The 22242-nt window shown below is 37.7% G+C and overlaps 1 protein-coding gene across 2 annotated transcripts; it reads left to right on the top strand.

Annotated features, from left to right (window-relative positions):
• Nucleotides 1-1436: 1436 nt before the first annotated feature.
• Nucleotides 1437-18219, top strand: LOC5564637 (centrosomal protein of 120 kDa). Of its 2 annotated transcripts, none has more exons than XM_021853317.1 (5): nt 1437-1519; nt 1654-1768; nt 1833-2672; nt 10575-11644; nt 17428-18219. In XM_021853317.1, exons 2-5 carry the CDS (start codon nt 1720-1722, stop codon nt 18097-18099), a joined length of 2631 nt encoding a protein of 876 aa, XP_021709009.1. In that variant the 5' UTR covers nt 1437-1519; nt 1654-1719; the 3' UTR covers nt 18100-18219. The 2 variants fall into 2 exon arrangements, with proteins under 2 accessions (XP_021709009.1, XP_021709008.1); XM_021853316.1 differs by having other exon boundaries at nt 17422-18219.
• Nucleotides 18220-22242: the final 4023 nt, after the last annotated feature.

Below are 22242 nucleotides of genomic sequence, written 5' to 3'. Positions count from 1 at the left end.
GTAAATTGAGAAAATTCACTACAAAAATACACTTAAAAAACTCTAAATTTGCTTGTAACTCACAAGATTTCAAAGTTAACGGCGAGCTGTCTTCAGCAAAGTTGTAGGTTTTAGCCAGATCTACAACTTTTTCATATCAAACCTTATGGAGAAATGTGAAATAAAAAAATAGAACTTTATATTAATACATTTTACTATTATTTCATACAAAATTATTCAAGTAGTAGCAATATAATTGTACTTTCATTTTATACATAATTTTACAAAACTGCACACTGTTTGATTACCATGGCTTCTTCAATAATGTTAGATTATTCCACCATTTTCACAGTTCTGTGCCCCAGGACACTACTGTACGTATTCAGTTACAATAGTAGCAGTCACAATGACGAAACATTTAAAGTTTCTTAAGTTGCATTGGCACCATTTTACATTTTGAATTATATGTGAATTATACCACTGAGTACTGATAAAATAATAATAAAATCATAATACTATACAAAGTTTACAACAGCAAGTATATGAGAGCGACTACTGATATACCAACTTAATGATTTATAGTAATAAATATTAGGTGACCCACATCTGCATCGTATCATCATTTCTTCATATTTTGTTTCACATTTCTCTAAAAAGTGATGTATGTAAAAGTTGTAGATCTAGTTAAATTCTACAACTTTGCTAAAGACAGCACGCCGTTAACTTTGAAATCTTGTGAGTTACAAGCAAATTTAGAGTTTTTAAGTGTATTTTTGAAGTGAATTTTCTCAATTTAAAAAAATTACGTTCTCACAGGTTTTGGCAGCAAAAGTTGCCTATCGTATGGCCTTTCGATTGCCACTAAAAGAAAAATTGTATCGAACCAACTCCATGAGTTATGGGCATCTAAAGATTTCATAGTTTTTCACTTAAATTTGCTTATAACTTCAAAATCACAAGAATTACAAACTTGCGATGTTCAGCAAAAATGTGCATCTTTACTTGCTCTGCAACTCTTCTGAAGACCACATTCACGTGAAACTGAAAATAAAAGAGTTAGATCAAAATAACTGATTTTTTGGGTCCACCCTAAGTCAAAACTTTCAAAATCAATTTACTTAGCTCAAATGAAGAGTTAGATCAAAAGTGTCATTGTTTCTGAGCATTTGAATGGATTTACACGTTGTTTAACAACTCTATGGTGAAGAAAGGATCAATATCTACCTACCAGTGATGTTGGTTTGGATGTTTATTCCTTCACTTGCTTAGAAACAACGAGCTACACATATGGTTACCAATGGCTTTTAGGGCGTTATCTCAGAGTATGCGAGATATGATTACCCGTGTTTCTGAGTCATCATGATGAAAACGATTAGTCATTTTTTACTGTGCTTTGCGCAGCGTGCGATTCGAGCAGTTGAGCTTTTAGTAACTCGAGAAAGCGTCAAAATCCACCCCAACCTTCTGTTTGTTTACATTCATCGTGAGAGCGGCCCAAAAATAACGGAAAGAATCGTAATTCTGAATGAAGTCGTCCACATAACGGTGAGGCCATAGTAACGCGTCTGCGTCCGCGAACGCGATGCGATCAAAGGATTTCCTGTTGTTGATATTCTGCTTTGCGGGCTCGCACACGCGGACGCGTCGCTCGACGCGTTTACTATGGCAGCGCCCTAACTGTAATTAGCGTATCCAATTTCAAATTCTTGATAGATGTAACAGAACACCAAGTGCCTTTCCATGGATCGACCCTCTGACCAGCTCGTTATCGCACTGCACATTTTGGACGGTAAGATATCCGATTTAAAATCCTACCACCTCCAAGAAATTATTGTGAGATAAAACCCCTACAGCCATCAACTTCCACCGGCCGAAAAACACCCCGATCCTGTTCAGCGCCTCACTGGACCGGAATGTGCTGGAAACGGATTGTCGCCTTCCGGGCATTGCTTCCACCAGCTTCGACAGCAATCTGGTCTGGGAAACGGATCGCCGCTCGGTCAAACGGATGAAAACCGAAAATCTGCCCATCAAGCTGGAATGTTACGAGGTGGATGTTCCGGCCGCTGAACAACAGCCGTTGCAACGGACACTTATTGGACACTTGGTCCTACCGTTGAGGTCAGTTCCCTTGCTCGCTTCGGCCAAGGCGGACAGCGTAAAAGCACGGTGGTTTCGGATCATAGGATTATCCACTCCAGAGTGGAAAAGCCACAAACCGGAAGTCCAACTGACCGTGGTCATAACGGATAGAGAGTATTTGAACCCCGTTCGGCGGAAGGGGCAAGATTCCGAGAAGGAACCAGACCGTAGTTTGGTCATTTTCACCAATCCGGAACCGTCACGGTTGGGATCCGGCGAGGGACTTCCGATTCGATTGTTGGAAGAGCGGGGGCTTCTGCAAGTGGGATCCCATGAGCAGGAGTGCGACCTTTTCCTGGTCAAGATAATCCTAAAGTATGCCAAACAGCTGCGGAGATTGGTTCCGGAAGGGGAGATGGGTGGCTTCCAGATGCGGTACGATTTGCTGGGCGATAGCTATCCGTGTTCGCTGGAGCGACGGTCGAATGGGACGATAGCCATTCAGGAGAAGATTGTCATCAATTTTAGGACGTCGTTGCATTCGCTGAAGAGATATTTTGAGGAAGTGTTTGTCGTCCGGTTGGAAGTGCTGTACGATGGGAACGTGATAGGTGAGTTGATGTCCTAGAACAGGCCTGCCCAACCTTTTTGAACCGCTGGCCAAATCTCAGAAATAATTTTGTATCGCGGGCCACATTTTTAAACGCACAAATATTCCCATGAAGTCTGACAATAGTCAATAAATTAAGTTAATAAAATCCGACAAAAATCAGTGATTGGAGTAAATTTCATTTGACGAAATCGAAAAAAAAATGTTGCTGAGCATTCTGCAGGACATTGTGAGAGTCCCTTTCAAAATTATATAATAATCTAGTCTAGAATATTATGAAGAATCTATCCCAAAAAATTTGGATCCTGTGAGAATAATCCCCAGGATTTTTGTTTTTGATCGTACTCCGAATTCTGTTAGAATCCGACCTAATTTTATTAGTATGAATCGAAATGTGCTAAAATCCTGATCAAGCTTTTACGAAAATTTTGGTCACAATGTCCAAGATTTTACAATAATCGTGCCTAAGATTCCTTCAGAGTCTCACTCAATAATCATTTTGAAATGCCATCTATAAATCTTTGAAAATGGTAAAAACTATTTCAAAAGAAACCTATAAATCTATATAAATAAAAATGAAACGGTGTTTGTATGTCACGAAATGGCTCGAAAACGGGACAACCGATTTGCACAATTTATTCACTTTTGTCTTCTTCCGACGTGTTCGTGTAAAAGAAAAGTTTCCAAAAAAATTCGGTAAAACGGGAGAAAACCAATATGTCATTTTTATGGGAGGCTTCATGGCATTTTTCAACAGCCTACTTGATGGCAAGACAAAGTTTGCCGGGACCACGAGTTAAAAATAAATTTGTTAAAAATTCTGGCAGAATAATGTAATCTTGCCTAGGATTCTAGAAAATTATGTATTGAATTCGTTATCCGTGAAAGCCGTGTCCAGAATTCTTAAAAAAAATCTGTTTAAGATTTTGTAAAAAGCCTGCCTTTCTTTTAATCCTGTCAAGGATGAATGTCGAAAGAAATCATGGTAGAAACATTGTTGAAACACCCAGAATTTGAGATTTGAATCATTCATAAAATTAAATATCTAAGAAGGTTAAAAAATCAGAACATTTTGAATGATTAATGAGCTAAAATGATTCTATAACATTCCCCAGAAAACCATTCCCCAGAATTCCGTTCCCCAGAATGAACAATTCCCCAGAATGTAACATTCCCCAGAATTCCATTCCCCAGAATGCACCATTCCCCAGAAAGCTATATGAATATCCATTTTTTTTCTTTTTTCAATTATTGCTTTGCGTGAGTCACTTATGTGGGGGCCCAGATAGCCGTAGCGGTAAACGCGCAGCTATTCAGCAAGACCAAGATGAGGGTCGTGGGTTCGAATCCCACCGGTCGAGGATCTTTTCGGGTTGGAAATTTTCTCGACTTCCCAGGGCATAGAGTATCTTCGTACCTGCCACACGATATACGCATGCAAAAATGGTCATTGGCATAGTAAGCTCTCAGTTAATAACTGTGGAAGTGCTCACAAGAACACTAAGCTGAGAAGCAGGCTCTGTAGGGACGTAACGCCAGAAAAGAGGAAGAAGAGTCACTTATGTGACAGGCTAAGGTCTGATGTGACAAAACAAATATGTAGGTAGGAGGGTTAGGGATATAATGAACACAAGGGGCGAAATGGACACCCCCTTACTCTCTGGGAATATGCATATTTCAGCAACACTTTATAAACTTTACGAAATCTGTATTGTATATGAACATTTTGACGGTATAAAAGTTTACGCTTTGCTTCATTTGTCCTCTGAAATTCTACTTTTTTTTTCTCTGCTTCAAATTAGTTTATAAGCAAAGCGGAGGAAGCGGTGGATTTAATTTTAAAGCAAAGAAACATATTTCCATTCTATGTAAAATAAGCATTTACCTAATGTGTCCAATATGCCCCTAATCCCCCTATTCATGAGTATTTTACATATTATAATAATACACCCTTCTTTTAATACATTCCCTTAAAATATACAGACTATATGTTTATTTTTGCATATATAGTGATGCACCCTTCTTTCAGTATTATCTCATTCATGATATAGGCAAAATATGGAGCAAATCGATGGAGAGCCCATATAGCACTTGGTATAAAGCCATTTGCCATCCAGCCATACTTATGCTCCTTCTTTTCAAAAAGGATGTCCTTCATGTCATGCCAAATGATCATTGGCCAAATGACCATTATATCAAATGGTCCTTGATCATTTAATCAATCATGCCAAATGCCTTCTTTCCATTTGGTATCCTTGCGGAAAATTTTGTCTATATCGTCAACAGGATAAGACTGAAAGAAGGGCGTATCATTTTAATGTTCAGAATAGTAAGTTTTTATTCTGCCGAGTTAACGTAATCATTCTATCGGAAACGTATAATATGATACTACGAACGTCTTTATTCTAATCGGTTTAGCCCTAAAAAGTAAGAGATGATGCACCTTCTTAAAACATTGATAAAAAGCTGCATACATCACTACATTTGATAAAAATTGGACATACATGTGAAATTATACATTTGGAAACAACTATACCGAAAGAAGGGTGTAGTGATGAGTTGTATATTCTTTTTAATAAATATTGGATATTGCGTTTCCCCATAGACTGATCTATCAGTCTTCATAAGTGCCAATAAAAGTGAAACTACTGTGATAGTTCATTTGCAAATGAAATTTGAATTATGCGTAAAGTGTTCATAACTAGCAGCACCAATGCTAATCTTCTCATATACTTGTAAACAACTTTGTATGGAGTTTAATTTTCAAGTTTTTTTAAATAGATTATTTCAAAACTTCAAAGTAGGTATATAATTTTCTGGGGAATGGTCCATTCTGGGGATTGGTTTTCTGGGGAATGGTTCATTCTGGGGAGTGAAATTCTGGGGAATGGTACATTCTGGGGAATGGAATTCTGGGGAATGGGTTTCGGGGGAATGGTTTTCTGGGGAATGTTATAGAATCAGCTAAAATATTATGCATCCGGTAGAAATCAAGACCAACATTTTTTTTTTTAATTATTATTTTCTCGGGCCCCGAGCGTCGCAGCTAATATGTGAATAGTGCGCTGTGTTCATAGAAATCGTTAGAATGCAGCGCCACACTAAAAAACTGATTTCAAAATGTCGTGAGTTGAGGCGCGTCGCGAGTCACACTGGCGCGATCCGGTTTGGTGGCGGTGCGACAATATTAGGTTCAAACTAGAGAGCCTATATAAGAGAGATACGCAGAGGATGACATTTCTGTCAAAGTGTGAGCCAATCGAGCAGCGAGAGCTGTCAAAGCGTGAGCCAAACGAACATGATTTATGTTTGTTTTGAACTTTTGTTTAAGAAGTAATGTATTTCGATTAAAATTATTTTGGTAAAAGTTGTTTTGCATAAAGCAAAAAATATGAAATATTTTCCATTTTTGAATTTTTGTCAATGCAAGATTTAATTGTTGATTTTTTCTGCTGTTTATTAGTTTTCAAATGTAGCTCAAAGATCCATAACGGAACAAAATACACTTTTTAGCAATGAGGAATTCATGTCCGTGTTACAATATTATTCTCGACGCCAAGCAAACTCAGCACTGCTGGTCTGTTGCCAAATCATTCCATTTTACTTCCGCTTATCGCTCATATAAACGATCACTAGTTCAAACTAAATAGAAAATTAAATTAAATGGCTTAATATGTTCTAACTTCGGGCTAGTAAAATATTCAACGGGCAAAATATGTGAAGAATCTTCGAACCCTCCGCGGGCCGCATAAAATGGGGTCGCGGGCCGGATGCGGCCCGCGGGCCGTACGTTGGGCAGCCCTGTCCTAGAAGTTCATGAGATTTTCTCATCAGACGACGCATGTGCCAGTGCAGATGTGATCGTTTGAGCTAGTACATTGCTACATGAGATCTAAAAAAATTTGTCTCACCATAGAACGTGCTCAAGCGCGCGATTATTTTTGTGCGCTCATGGCAAGCTGATCTCAAGCTCTTGACATGAAGCGCGTATACATGATGTCTGCTCAGGATTGATTCATTTATAAAAAAAAAGATTCAAGTTTTGTTCTTTCCATACCCGCAAGTGTTTCACACGTCAGATTCACTTTATTATTAAGTGATTTAGAATTGATTCGTTTCATATTCAAGTAATTCAGTTCGCTCCATATCCTAGAGATTCTTATCTGATTCACTCATATTCGGCTGTTTCAGGTTTGATTCACTTAATGTTCAAATGATTTCAAGTGATTCATGCTTGATTCAATTGATTTTCAAACGTTTCAAGTTTGATTCACTTTATGTACAAGTGATTCAGGTCTGATTGATTTCATATTCAAGAGATTTGGATTTATTTCCAGTGATTTATGTTTTATTCGCTTTATATCCAAATGATTCATGGCGGATTTGCTCCATATTCAAGTGATTCAGGTTTGATTCGCTTTTTATTCAAGTGCTGCAGGTATGAAGCACTTCATATTCACCTATTTCAAGTACGAATTACTTTATATTCAAGTGGTTCAGGATTGATTCATCTAGAATTTTCCGCTTTTTCAGGTATGACTTCTTGTTCAAGCAGGTTAGGGCTGATTCACTTCATTTTCAAGTGATTCATGTTTGAATCACTTTATGTACGTGTTTCAGGTTTGATTAGTTCAATATCCAAATGATTGATGTTTGATTTTTGAAGTAAATTTAAGGCATTTAGGTCTCATTCACTTTATATTCAAGTGTTACAGATTTGACTAGCTCCATGTCCAAGAGACTCATGTCCAATTCATTTCATATTGAAGTGTTTCAGGTGAGATTCACTTCATGTGATTCATGTCTGAATCACTTCCTAGTCAAGTGTTTATGGTAATATTCACTTTATATACAAATAATCAGAACCGATTAACTTCTTGTTCATTTTTTTCATATATGATTCGCTTTATATCCAAATGATTCATGTCATGTGACACTTCATTTTTGAAGAATGCATGATTCATTTTATATTCAAATTATTCAGGACCGATTCACTTCGTTTTCAAATGTTTCAGTTTTGATAAGCTCATATTCAAGTGATTAACATCTATCAGTTCATTCATATTCAAGGGTTTAGATCTAGTTTACCTTATATTCAAATGTTTCAGAAATAATTAGTTCCATATCGATTCATCTGATATCAAAATACATCTTCATATTCAAGTGAATCGTGTCTGAGTTACTTCATATTCAATTGATTCAGGTGTCATACACTCAGACTACAGTTATTCCGGTTTGTTTCGTCTCGTTATTCAATTATTAAGATTTATTTTAATTCACATCTCAGTACTTCAGAGCTTATTTACTCATTTTAAAATGGCAAATTTGACTGTTTTATTTGAAAACGACCGAAGTCCTCCAAAACTCTGTTATGAGTCAACAAATTTCTTGAAAGACCCTCGTAGAAGTGATTGAAAGAACATTTGAAATCATTCCCGGAAGAATATATGTAATAATCCGTGAGAGTATCATTAGACAACTGCCTGATTAAAATGATTAAGAAATGCTGGATAAGTTTTTCATAAAATATCACAAGAAGACCTCTAAAGTACTCCTAGAGGAAACCCCAAGATGTTCTATGGGAGAAGTTTTGATCACATTCCTCGAGAAACGAGGACTACTACCTTGAGATATTTCAGAAAGATTATTTGGAGCAATTTTCGGAGTAATTTATGAAGACATTATTAGAAAAAAATTAGAGATGTACCGAATAGCACTATTCGGCTTTCAGCCGAATACCGAATAGTTGAGAAATTATTATTCGGCCAAACGAATATTCGGCCGAACATTCGGCCGAATAATTACTCAATATTCGGCCGAATAAAACCCTTAATTTCGGTCGAATAACACCTAGTTTTCAAATAGGGATAGCTTCCACGGTGAAGAATTGATCGGAATGATCGTTTCAAGCTTTTGGAACCGTGTGAAGAAAAAACAAAAATCAAAAGTTCTGAAGATTTATATTTCTAAAGTAAGGGATTTGTATCTTATTGATTGCAGTTTTGATCCATTTAACTTTTTAAGGAACTAGGTTAATACGTCGCTTTATTTCTCATCCGACTTCTGGAAGTGCTTCATATTAATTGGAGCAATACATCGCATGGGGTCGGTGTTCCCTTAGTAGACAGTCCCCTATATTCGCACTAGTAGCTTTTTACGACCGTTTTCCTATAAATCGTTGCAAAATATTTTTTGACAAGGTCAGGAGCTATTTATCTAAGTACCATTGATTCACAGCTCGATTTTGTTCAAGAAATAATTTTTTGCTTAAAATTCTAGCTCCCTTGCACCTATAGTACATCTATTGTTCCTATAGTAGAGAAACTTTGTTTTTTTTTTATTTTTGAATTAACTAAATGAAGAATTAAGAACTTTTTGGATTTAATCGAGAGCCATTCTATAAAGTAAAACGCTGTAAAGCTATTGGAACAGGAATTAGAAATATTGCTGCTATAGTCACATGTGTTCCTATAGTGGCACAAGCGATAATAAATGCAAACATATGAATTTTCATTGTTTCCATATTTTTTTTTACAAAACCAAGATGAAAAGCACTTTCAGATTACGTAGAAATAATGCCACAATACAATCCATACAAGATGAGTGAAATATTGAATGGCTTGTATATTGAGCAGCATCGTCATGCCGTAGAACAGAAAAATTCTCACATTTATAAACATTTAGCATCAAACTCCATCCATGGAATCCATCAAAAGGAAAATTTGATATATCATACCTTGAATAAATTAATCGTATTTTTTTTTTAATTTTCCTTCGTATGAAACATAATGTTTTCTTACAATTTATTTTATTTTTTTGTTATTATTCGGTCACTATTCGGCCTATTCGGCCGAATAACAGATTTCATTATTCGGCAGACCGAATATTCGGCAAAATCAAAATAATCGAGATATTCGGCCCGAATATTCGGCCGGCCGAATATTCGGTACATCTCTAAAAAAAATTCTGTTGTATTTTTTACAGTAGCCTGAACAAAAGACTTGAAGGACTTCCTAGGGAAATCTGTGAAAAAAATAGTGGTTGATTTGATGAAAAAATCCTGAATCCTGGCTCGAAAGTAATTTTGGATGAGTGTCCGAATTATTTCTGATGAAATTCCTGGAAAAATCCTGTGAAGAATCCATGATGAGGCAAAGCAATTCTTATAGGTGCCCTCTGAAAAAAATCCTCTCGGATTCTCTGAGAGATCTTTATAAAACCTTTTTAAAATTATTATGAAATTTTCACTGGCTTTTTTTAGTTTGTTTTGTTCCTGATTGATCTCTATTTTAATCTTTTGTGCTTAATTTTAGGCATCTTTTTTTTCGATAGGTATATGGTCTCTTGCAGGTGAAATTCTTGATTATTTTATATAAAATATAGTAGATTTTAAAACAGTTTTTTCTGTGTATAAGCAAATTAAAGTTGTAAACTATGAAATATTGAAATTCCAATCCATTATCTTATGGAGTTGATTCGATAGAAATTTTCTTTTAGCGGCATTTGAAATGCTATACATCAGACATCTTTTCCTCCAACATTGTAAGAACTTTTTTGTTTTAATTGAGAAATTTGAGATTAAGTTGCCGCTTAAAGTGACTTATGGCTTTAAAATGATATGATTTATAAACATTCAATATAATTCAATTCAAATATGTATCATTACTTCCTCTACATTTACCTACGTAAAACAGAAAAGAATAATTTAGACTAAATATGTGATTGGTTGGTTCCACTCTAAGTTTAGACTTTCAAAATTGATTTACGCTCTAATGAAGAGTTAGATCAAAAGTGTCTTCAGCAAAGTTGTTCACAATATCACTTTCCATAAGTTTGCTTTAGAACGTAACCACAAATTTCCTTAAACAAAAGCAGTTTGACTGAAAAACTCACTTTTTTCTAGGTCGTTGCTACTTCCGGTTCGGTGATATGATACGAGATGAACCACTATCAGAGTTTCTGAGCAGGCATCATGAGTCTTCTACTCAGGAGGTTGAGAAATTCTTCCCAATCGAACCCGCAGCTTCCAAACATGAGGATAAACGCGATGTAGATGAAATTTCGGATCGATCCTCAACTGTAGTTCCGGCTATCAAATGCAAATTCAGCCTTAGGTACCTTTCTTCCGATCGTGCTAAACTCGTTTCGGAACCCAGCCGAGAAAAGATAGAATCAGCTCCGGTAGATGATCTTCCTCTTGTGGAAATTCCAGAGGTTCCTTCCATTCCATCGATAAATCTCAACCAGACACGACAACTTCCGGTTGCGCCCACAACCCCACCTGAGAAAACGGACATCGATTCGATTCTGCATTGCGAGGATCGCGATCTCAGAGACATCCCGCGCACCTTCAGCTACAACCTATTGCTTCAAAGCGTGAAGTTCGCCCATAGGCCACCACCCGGTCTCTGGCAGCTGTCTCTGTACCATCCGCGAGCGGACACTCCCTTCACCAAGCTGACCATGGAGGTGGACTCGATCGAATCGGAAACCGTGGAGTTTCCGAACCTTCAGCTGCAGTTGTACTTCTCGTCGCTTCCGGATCGAGTGCTGACAACGATCACCGCTGAGTGTTCAAAACTGACCGTGAACGGTCCGCACGGATTGTTCGGATTTGCCCGGTTGGATAATCAAAGTCTGGTCGTTGGAACCAAGGAGAAGCAGGCTGGTGTGCTGATTCTGGAGAACCAAACTGGCGAGAGCATTGGAATGGCGACCGTGTTCAGCTTCCTCGATGAAGTGGGGATAAACTTCAACAGTCGAACTCCGAATGGAGGGCCGGAAGTGGCGGTGTCCGAGCAAGCCTTTAGAGGTCAACTGGACGATCAGTTGTCGTACAAAATGTTGGAGGAACTGAAACAATGGATGGTGGAACAGAAGCAGCAGTTTCTGATCGAGCTCAAGCAGAAGGAGGTTGCGCATCTGACGAAATTGACCGCCGAGTGGAAGCGGAAGCAAGCCAAGGAAAAAGAGGTATGTTTTAATTATTATTCGCCATTCCTTGCTGAGCGCTTGTACGAGTCGGTTAACAGGTTCCCGGGCTTATCGGACGAGGTGGGTTTTAATCAGTTGTTCAGTTACCATCAGTACCCCAGATTCCGCTCATTTAAGGGAAGTTATGTGTTCAAATGTTTATTATAAAATAACTATTGTGTCGATCAATAATATTTTTATGTCACAATATAGCTTCAAGTATAGGTAGTCAGCGACAAAATATGAAGGATTATAAAAACTTTCATAGAACAATATTTTAATGCATTTGTTACTGCATCTAAGTGTTCCTATTTCCGCTCACGGTAAATAGATTTCGTAACGAACTTACTAAAAAAAAATAAGTAAGAGGTTGTTTCCGAGATACGACCGCCAAGTTGACGTTGGATAACGTTAGCTTCTTCTATTTCCTGATTTAGGACCGTCACGAACATATGAAAGATTCCTAGGTACTGACAAAAAATCTAAACAATTTTCAAACTATTTGTTGCATGTCAATTCTGATCTATGATGGACATTGAGTGTTATTATTTGGTTGGTTCGGTTAACACTTCAACGCCGATAGAACCGGTCGATGGAAGATGAAGCATGAGCGGTAACTTTTGCTCTCCAAACAAATATACCGGTTGAACGTTAGGTCCAGATTGATTGCTTTAGTGGGTTCCGAAGCCAGTTTGAGGTTGAGGCTCTTGTCCATGAAGTCCGCTAACTCTGTGTACTCCTCTTTGCTCAAATCGATGTTGAAGTTACCTGTCACGATGATTGGCATGGTCTCCTTTTGATACTCGAAGAAGTTCCGCGCCATAAAGAACTTCTTCTGCTTCATTGTGGTATCCGGAGAAATGTAGAAGCAAACCAGTAGTGCCCGACAATTCATTATAGTGATCTCGGCAGCGCAAATATCACCATAATCATCTGACAAGCCCAGCTCCACATCATAACAGGTGCAGAGTTTGCGAATCTTGTGCGCCACAACAATCGTTGTTGCTGGCGGTGAAATCGATCAGAACTTCTTGATTAAGGCCGCACGGGATGGTGTTTTAATCACCCTCTCCATTTGAAAAGTTAAACGCAAGAACCACTGAATATATCGATGCGAAAAATGTATCACTAGCATTATATATATGTAGTGTACAACCCATTAAATTTTCAGTTCAATCGGTTCACTAAAACTAGAGATTTGCTTCTGCAAAGTTTTGATGATAATTGTTAGAGTGAGAAAAAAGATAGGGAATATAACACGGTCTCCCGTGTCACCTTAAGACCGATCTGCGATTTCAGAGCGCGACCGTCATAGCCCTGCAAGAAGCGAGCGTGGCCTAACTGGTCGGTTTGTTTGAGGATACCAACCTGTACGCGATCCACGCCAAGCGTGTCACCATTATGCCGAAGTACATCCAGCTGGCTCGTCGTATCCGTGGCGAAGGCGCTTAAATTGCATTGAAGCACAATTTCAAACAACAACCCTTTATAGGGCCACAATTGAATAATTAATATTTAGTTATCGATTGTAATTTCGAATGATAAGTTTTCAACGGAGATAAATGGCAAACAAAGTTTTATCTAGGTTCCCGTCGCTCGGGTCGGGCGGCGGTAGCATTTTTGCAGTCTTCTCTGTGTGTGTATTTCGTTTCGATCGACAATTCTTACCAAATCAAAACGTCAACAAAGCTGTTGCTGATAAATTTTAGCTCTTTGTTAGCTAAATTGATAATGATCGCTCTAGCATGCGACGACGACAACGGCATCATTCAATCATCACTAATTGCGAGGCAAACCATGATGGATTCTTAATTCAAGTGTCGTTCGCGATTTACCTGACCGCGCGCGCACAATGGGAATTTTATTTCTTGACACTGTGATTCTCGAGAAGCATTATTTAGCCGTGATAAATGATTGCATGCAAATTACTGACCAAAATTTGAATCAATCACATCCAATCCCCAGTAATGTCGCTCTTCACGGTGGAAAATTCTCACAACTCTTTCAAAATGAATTGGTCGTCCTGAAAAGGACGGTTGGGGCTAGTCACCGTCGATCGAACTGGGTTGTCAATCCATCGTTAGACAGAAACACTTCAAAAGATTACCGAAGACGATCGAAATGCGGTCGGTAATTTTGTGCTTCGTTGTTTTCGTTGGTTTGCTCACTCCTCCGACGGCAATTTTCAAGGTTTCTAGACGAGTTCTCCACGAATTTGATGGTCTAGCTGGATGCCCATGGCCATGATGAGCGATTTAACGGAACCCGCAGCATTTAGCTTGGGTTGGGAATAAACAAGAGCAGAAGCAGCGGCAGCGACGAATGTGTAAAATTTATTCCGATAGAAGTCCTTCTCCAATTGCTGGTCGACGATTGACTGATTGAAGCTTGGTTGGCTTCGACTGAACACGATAGAATAAAGAGGAGTAAGAAGAAGACCGAAAGGGGCGTTTCCCTTTGCATGACGAAAGTGGCTAAGATATCGAGCAATGATGTCTGTGCTAGGAATACACAAGAAAAATGTGCTTTTCTATGGAAAATAAGACATGCCTTGATATTTATCTTTTTTTCAATAGTTTATTCATGAAAATCAATAGTTTTAATTATTGGAGTTGATTCGTAGAAAGATTTCCAATATTCAATGGTTAGTTATTGATAATCAATAGTTTTCTTTTGTATGAAGGAAAATTTCTGATCCATGGGTGCCAAAATGATGAAAATTGTTCAATGAGAATTTCTTTTCAGAAGCATTCTAAATATGTCGCAATTTTGTTTCATATGTTCTCATAAAATATGGCGAGTCTAAGGAGCTGTTGGAAATGCCACTCTATTTTACAATCGTTGTGAAATGTTGTGACGACACTGCAGCAGCGTCCGTGAATACAGTATCAAATTGTCGTGCCATCAATTATTCATGACAAATTAAATTTTGTATGAAGCTGTGAGATTGATTGAGAAATATAAGATGTAATAAGGTCGAAAATATTATTCTTTCAACTCTTTTCAACACATTTGATGGCCCTGAAAAGCGCCGATTTGCTTATACGACCAACCAGCTAAATGACGTGACGTGGACGGCGCACAAGAGCAACGGGTTGTTGATTACCGGGCATAAGTCGAAATCTGCAAACGATGCTCACTCTTAAAATCTTGAACGATTTCACAAGTCCGACACTCGATTAGAAGCAGCTTCTCGGATCAGCAACTCAGAGGGCCTGTGGTATTTCGTTCCTAGCGGGCTTGCTTCTTGACCACCGATGCTGAATTCAAAGTCGAAATCTGCAAGCGCGGATATATTTGCGGCGGCGATGACGACGGGTTGGACGCTTTTCCGAGCGACAGTAGTTTGCCGCTCGGAGAAGCGCCCAAGCCATCGTCATCGCCGCCGCAAATCAACCTTGCGTCTTCCTCTTCCGACGACACAAATTGAACTGTGACGGCGGGAGCAGTGTTGCCACATTTCTATCTGTACCGAAGGCTCAGAAATCTTTTTTATCTGTCCAGTGATTCTAAAAATCTGTACCCAAAATCTGTACCACATCCAACATAGATTGTTGGAAGAAATCCTAATTAAATTGGAAATTTCATATAGTTTTCATTGATATAATTTCACTTATTATATAACTGTTATTAAATTCAATAAAAATAGTATCTTGCAATAATGGTTTTAAGGAAATCAGTTCCAATTTCGCGTATCCTGTTACACACAACACTGGGCGGGAGCAAACGCAAAGCGAAAATGACTCGCCCGACCGTGTGAACAGTCCGACCGCAAAAATAAGACTGAGGGAAGAAGCAGGACCGGTGCGCTTTTATAGGGGGAAGCGGAACCCAAAAATGTGCTTGAACGTGATTGGTTAGATAAGAAAGGGGTCAACATTTAACGATATTTCCATAGTTTGTTGCCAATAACCAATAGTGTCCTCCATTTGAATCGACGCGTAGATAAATTTCCGATCGATTGATGTATAAATATTGAAAATCTATCGATAAATGGCTGAGTTATTAGCGGTCAAAACCTGACCACTTTTCGTTACATGCTCAATTTTTCGTTTTTTGAAATTGTACCCCCATATGTTGCCGAAGGACGTTATCCAACGTCAAAATATAACTTTTAAGTCCCTTTATCAAAGATTTCAATTTTTTTTCTTAGTGATTCGATTATCCGGAGAATTCGATTATCCGGTTAAAAAAAAAATCGATACTTCGGATAATCGAGTCTGACCTGTATTAATATTGTGATGGCGCATGTGAATAAAATGAGTGAAGAACAAGCCGGATGTGTTAAAATTCACATAAATAAAGACAAAAAAATGTGAAGAAACAAATGTGTTGTAATGGTCTTGAGCAAATAATAATCAGCTCAAACCTCATTTATTTAAAATATAAAAAAATCAATTGAAATTATTCACTGTCTTGAATTTTCAAGCTTTACTATTTTAGAATAAATAAACATTTATGTTAAAATCTTGAAAGAGTCTTCATTTCGAACGATAACTAATCATAAAAAGAAGTATGTAATCAAATGATTAGGACCTCGTTCGATAGAATTCTTGCGAGAAATTCACAGCACTACGTTTTCTACATTTAGGCGTTTTTGCATTTTGCTCGAATAGATGGAACATTAGGAATCATATATGAAAGAACTTAAAACATTATTTCCATAACAAGCAGGCATAATTTGAATAAAGCGTTCAATTTGAATTCAATTGAACGTTGTAGTTTTGTAAAATAAGAACAAATTGGTCTTGGTAAGAGACCCATTAATCCATGATAAGCCACACTAAAGTACACATTGAATGCTTTCCATAATATATTGTTGTGAATATGTTTGTAAATTCTATATGTTTAAAGATTGATAGGTATTTGGAACGGCTGTTGAGCTTCTATAGACTTTTTTTTACCAGGATTTAACAGATTTGGCTAGTTCTTCGCTGCTATTGTCTTAAAATTAACATAACGTCTACAGTTAAAATTAACGTAAATCTACAGTTTATATCATCCATAAGATCTATTAAACTGAGACGCTAGTTGTTGCTTGCACATTTGCTGCAAATATCGATACTAATCGATACGAATAACAGATACAAATAGTAGATCTCAATTCAACAAATTCGAATAAAATTAATCTTCAGGAAATATGGATAGAACTTCAATTTTAAAACAAAAATTTTGAAACCAACGTTTTCCTTTCAAATCGTAATGTTTAGTTCGAATTTGAAGTTCATCAGTTTATTCGAAATTAAGGAATACAGAAATTTACACAAAAATTTGATTCTTCAAAATCATTGCACGATATTTTGGAAAAACTCTTAGATAAATCCATAGAGCAATTTATGGAAATCATCTTGGAAAAATTGTGTGGCAATGAATTTCTTAAGAAATTATTAGAAGAAACTAAAGAATTAGATGAATCTGTGGGAAGTTTTTGAAGGTAGGAAGAAATCCCTAAAACATTTCTAGGAACAAATGAATGTAATGTTTAATATGATACTAATGAAGGAATTAAAAGAAACTTCCAGAATGATTGTATGCCGGATTCTGTTTTTGCACGGGGGATGCGTACCGTGCAAAAAAAGTTTTCAGTTCAAAATTTCAAAAACCTTGTAAAAAAAGTAACACCAGTTCTCGACGTTTCATGCAAAAATAAGGTTTTGGCGGAAAAAAATGTATGGAAACTTTTTTTACACGGCCGTGTAAAAAAATCCGTGTAAAAACAGAATCGGGTGTAGTTAAAAAACTCAACCGGTAGAAATTTCTCAACACTCTTATATCACTTTCAGGAATTATCGCAACGATTAGAGTACGCCTCCGCTTTAACGGCCGCCCTCGAGGAGACGAAAAAGAATCTCGCCCTTCAAACTGCAGAACGCGCCAACCAGGACAAGTCACAGGAAGAGCTTCGCGCCAAATTGGAGCGATCCCATCAGCAACAGCTCGCCGACATTCGCGAGAAAACCACCCGCCTGGAAGAGGACTTGAACCATCGAACCAAACTGCAGAAACTACGCTGCCAGGAGCTGGAGGAACGAAACGATTCCTTAGTTCGGGATAACGATGTGCTGAGACGTGCCAACGAGCAACTGGAGCAACGATTTTTGGAAATGAAAAACGAACTTCGAGAAACGGTAGGGCACCGAACGGAACTTGAGCGACGATTTCAGGAGGTGGAGAAATCGAAGCTCTTCTACAAGCAACAGTGGGCCAAAATGATTCGGGAGATGCACAAGACAAAGCTGGAAGACGAGCAGAAGCTGGGTGATTTGATCCAAGGCAAGGAGTGTAAGCCGCATAAGAAGAGTTCGTGGTGGAATGATGAGGGCGTGGGGGACGGCAGTTGTAGTGCCGCTAAGGAACAGCGAGAGCTGGACACGGTGCATGGATTACTGTTTCAGCATTCGAATTCGCAGCGTCATCACCCTCATCAGTGCTGTGCGAAGAGTTGGGATGGGTGACATGACCAGACGGTTGTATGAATTGTATAAAGACTGATTGATGTATATTTTAGAAGTAATTTATTTATGTAAATTATTTTATAGTTACATTTTTTAATCGCAAAAAAAATATACTCTGTTGCGTAAGTAACATAATCTTGCCATTCTTTCATCACAATCCTGAGAGTTTCCGGCTGAGACTATCGCTCTATTGCCTGAACTGAACTATTTACGAAAATTTGAGGATTTTCATTTTGGATTTTAAAAAATCATGAGTTGTTCATCCCATACATGTGAATAAGGCTCTCCAAAGATGTTTCTTTCAGTTTTCATCAAGAAATTCGTTTAAGGACTGTCTAATTCTAGAAAAATCTTCCAAAAAATACTCTAGTAATAACCAGAAGGGTTTCTGTGGAATTCCAACCAAAAGTGCTTCCATCAGATTGCTCAAAAAGTATATTGAAATGTTCCACGAATTCTTCTGGAAGTTCTTTCATAGTAATCTGCTGGAAAACTATAAAGTTTTATTAAAATCTACAATCTACTACAGATATTTTTTGAAATATTACACTATGTCTCGAATGAAATTTTTAAGGAATTCTGGAGAACTTCGGGGGAAAATACAAGAGAAAATATCATGGAGAAAACCATGCAAAATTTTTAGGACAACCCTGAGAGAAATTGAGAAGCAACTCTTTTAGGAGAAGCAACTGTTTCAAGAGAAATCTCTAAAATAAATTTCAGAAGAAGAAGAAAAATCCCTGGAACATTCATTTGAAAACTTTACTAGAATAAATTCCTGCAAAACAATCCTCTATACAAAACTTAAAATAATTCATAGAATATTATCTAAAGGAATTCATTCATTCATGGCTTTGCTTTGTAGCTGCAAACGTTACCACAAGCCCCCTCTTCGGATTCCTGTTGGAATGGATGAGACAAACCGAAAACAAAAACAACTCGGTGTTTGTAGGCTTTGAATCTTCTATTTGATTATTCATCAATAGTTTTATTATTGAAACAATCAGTTGACTATTGAGATAATCTGATGAGCATGGAATCTTATTCTAGTAACTATTCCATAGTATTCATATAATTCGGTTTGTCTCAAATTCGCAAATGGAGCTCTGCAGCTACCATTGGAAAGAGAGGGTTAACACATAACATTAAATTGGATTGAAGGTACTTAATGTGCCGCTCAAATACTGGTCAACTAGTGATTTTTACATCTGAATCACTTATCTATCATCCTCTACGGTCATACATGCTCATCTAATACTACTTCATCACCTAGACCGCGTGGCCTGCCTTTGTCTCTACCTGCAAACGTGTATGTCTCTTTCTGATGTTTAGAATCAATCGTATGCTGATGATACCGATAAGATCTATGTAATCCGTGAAGCTAATGCACAATGGTTCGATCCAGAACAAATGTCGGCCAAAACCTCAAACTTTTTTTAAAATAGCTGAAATCATATATTTAGCATATTTTATACCATATATAAGTATTATAGGCTTTTATTTTTAAATATTTCTTGGTTTGGACTGATAACTAGAGTATACAGGTTTGGATAATATATTTGTAGGTTTTTCAATCTTACATACAAAATTGTGCGAAGCTGGTTCTCAGTTATTTATCGGTGGATTTAATTGAAATTTACACAGCATGTCAGGCATTACTTCAATTTCAACATATATTTTTTCCGTGCACAGCTCCAATAGTAAAAACAACTAGCACAAAGTGAAATTTCTGACGAAAAAATATAAATGATTTATCCAAAAATATGGTAGCTCTACACAAAAATCATCATCAGCAAATTTGTTCATCTCGCCTAACTTTACGACTTTACTTTTTTAATATGTCTTTTATTTGAATTTGTAAACGAAATCACTACGGTGAACTCGTAATTTGAAAAATCACTCAAAATTATATGTTGAAATTTATGTGATTTTTGAAAAACTGTAGAAAATTAATGCGAATTTGTCCATTATTATCTCAGATCTAACCCTGCCTCAATGCAAGCATCATCATTGTTAGCAGGATTGTCATGTGTATAGCTTCAGTCTGTTCTCAAAATTATTTTGGCAGCAAAAACAAGTCCACGTAGGGAATGATTCTTCTAATATGTCTGGAGGCAGGAGGTTTCATTTCGAAGGAATTAGTTCGACGTTCTTAATAAGCCGAGACAACTTGTGTTATTTTATTTAGTGAATTTATTTAGTAACAGTTCCAATTTTAATCAAAAGTACTTCAATACCACAATAATACCAAATGGCGGTATGGACAATATTCAAAAAAGGTGTAATATAAAAAAATCATATGCATAGGGGTCCAGAAAGCCGTAGCGGTACACGTGCAGCTATTCAGCAAGACCAAGCTGAGTATCGTGGGTTCGAATTCCACCGGTCCAGGATCTTTTCGTAAAGTAATTTTTCTCGACTTCCCAGGGCATAAAGTATCATCGTACCTGTTACACGATATGCACAAGCAAATCGGCAAAGAAATTTCTCAGTTAATAACTGCGGAAGTTTGTCATAAAAATTCTAAGCTGAGAAGCAGGCTTTGTCCCAGTTGGGATGTAACGCCAGTAAGAAGATGAAGAAGTAGATAGGTGCGAGCTGAGACGAGACTCGCGAAGACGGTCTTCTTTTTCTGTGATTGCTGTGTTTTTTTCTTATTCCACTTTGTGTTTATACCAATTATGCGCATGCTGTTCAAATCATCACATGAACCTCTCAGCAAAAAATGATTGAGTTTGCATCACATCGAATCATAAATAGCCGTTTGAGTGAAATTTCATGCCAGCAAACGTAGCAGACATTAGAAATAATTAATCTTCTGCTTAGATTTATCAGCATTTTTGGAAAAAACTGCTCCGCCGACTGAGGTTTTTAATAACAGTTTACTTTGAACACAATACTTTTCACTTTTTCAGCCATAAAAACGGTGGGCTGCATTTGACGTTTCGTGAGAGGGGAATCTGGGCTGCATATGACGTTGATATTTTTCCTCTTCGCGAGTCTCTCTCAGGGTGCGAGTTATTCGTTCCTTCTCGGGATGCTGTTCATGGCTACTATGATTGCAATGCACGTAATAGAGAAGCACAGGATTGTTATTATTTAATTAGAATTGTTCAAACGCGTTAAAAGTGGCCTATCGCAAGTTTTCGCAAAATAATTTGTACTCTACTTGAAAGCTCTTGTTTTAAGCTTGCGAATGCGCTTATTCTCATCGCGGGCATTCGCGGGCTACTAATGTCTTAGGGCACTTTTATGAAAAAAATAAGTTTTTTTAAAGAATTTTTTGCCTTAACTTACTTTGTATAAATTTAATGGAAAATTTTATACAACTCAGGTCTACTTTATGTATATACAAGAAACTTCTCTGAATATACCATTGTGATTTGAACTCTCTTTAAAAACGTAAATAGTTTGTGAAATTTGGATCGCAATTATCAATTTTCTTGAAAAATCATGTCCACGGTCCACGCAAACAGCTGTATAAAATTCAAAATGCAATGAATCTGCTTCAAACTTTGGATTTAAACCACCAATATGTTAAGGAAGTCGGGAAAAATATTACCGTTCGGAGAAAACAACTTTGAATTTTGAGGTTTTGGCCACCTTCGAACCATTGTGTAATGTTCTCACCGTTTGGATTTTCAAATGTAGTAAGTATCATTGAAGGCGCGGTAAATGGCTGAGCATGGCGTACCATTGGTACCTCGCGTATCTGCAGGAATAAAATAGACCCCTTTGCGATCTTTAGCCTCTTGCCCAGCAACTCCTATCCCTACCTCCTCGTGGTACTGGCCGGGGTACGAGTAACCTTGGGGAAGATCGGGTAACCAACCCCCGGGGGGAACTTTGGTCGTATGCTGACAGGGAAGGGGGGGTTTGCTTTTGCCTTTGAAAACCTGGAGCGTCTGTACTCCATGTTAGGAGCGGCTCACAACAGCGTCTGTTCCCCATGTCAGGGGCGGCTGATCATCGTCCGAGTGGCAGAGAAGGACTCTAAGCTAAACTGCGCACTATGGCCCTCCGAACATTTAGGGGGAATGGTCCTCCGGAAATCTAGAGGGTTGGTGTCAGGCCCTGCAAGCCAACCGTAAAAACACATCAGCACAGGAACGTCAACGAGAGAATACGGACCGGAACAATCGG

The sequence above is a fragment of the Aedes aegypti genome, chromosome 3, assembly GCF_002204515.2.
Source record: "Aedes aegypti strain LVP_AGWG chromosome 3, AaegL5.0 Primary Assembly, whole genome shotgun sequence".
NCBI classification, from domain to species: Eukaryota; Metazoa; Arthropoda; class Insecta; order Diptera; family Culicidae; genus Aedes; species Aedes aegypti.
The sequence above is the reverse complement of the archived record's forward strand: the minus strand, read 5'-3'. Positions and strand labels throughout refer to the sequence as shown.

What these genes read in the sequence shown, in the direction of transcription:
- LOC5564637 (XM_021853316.1), top strand. Translation starts at nt 1,720, where the DNA reads ATGGATCGACCCTCTGACCAGCTCGTTATCGCACTGCACATTTTGGAC. An exon ending in CGCACTGCACATTTTGGACG is followed by an intron (nt 1,769 to 1,832) that starts GTAAGATATCCG and finishes AAACCCCTACAG; the next exon opens with CCATCAACTTCCACCGGCCG. An exon ending in GTACGATGGGAACGTGATAG is followed by an intron (nt 2,673 to 10,574) that starts GTGAGTTGATGT and finishes ACTTTTTTCTAG; the next exon opens with GTCGTTGCTACTTCCGGTTC.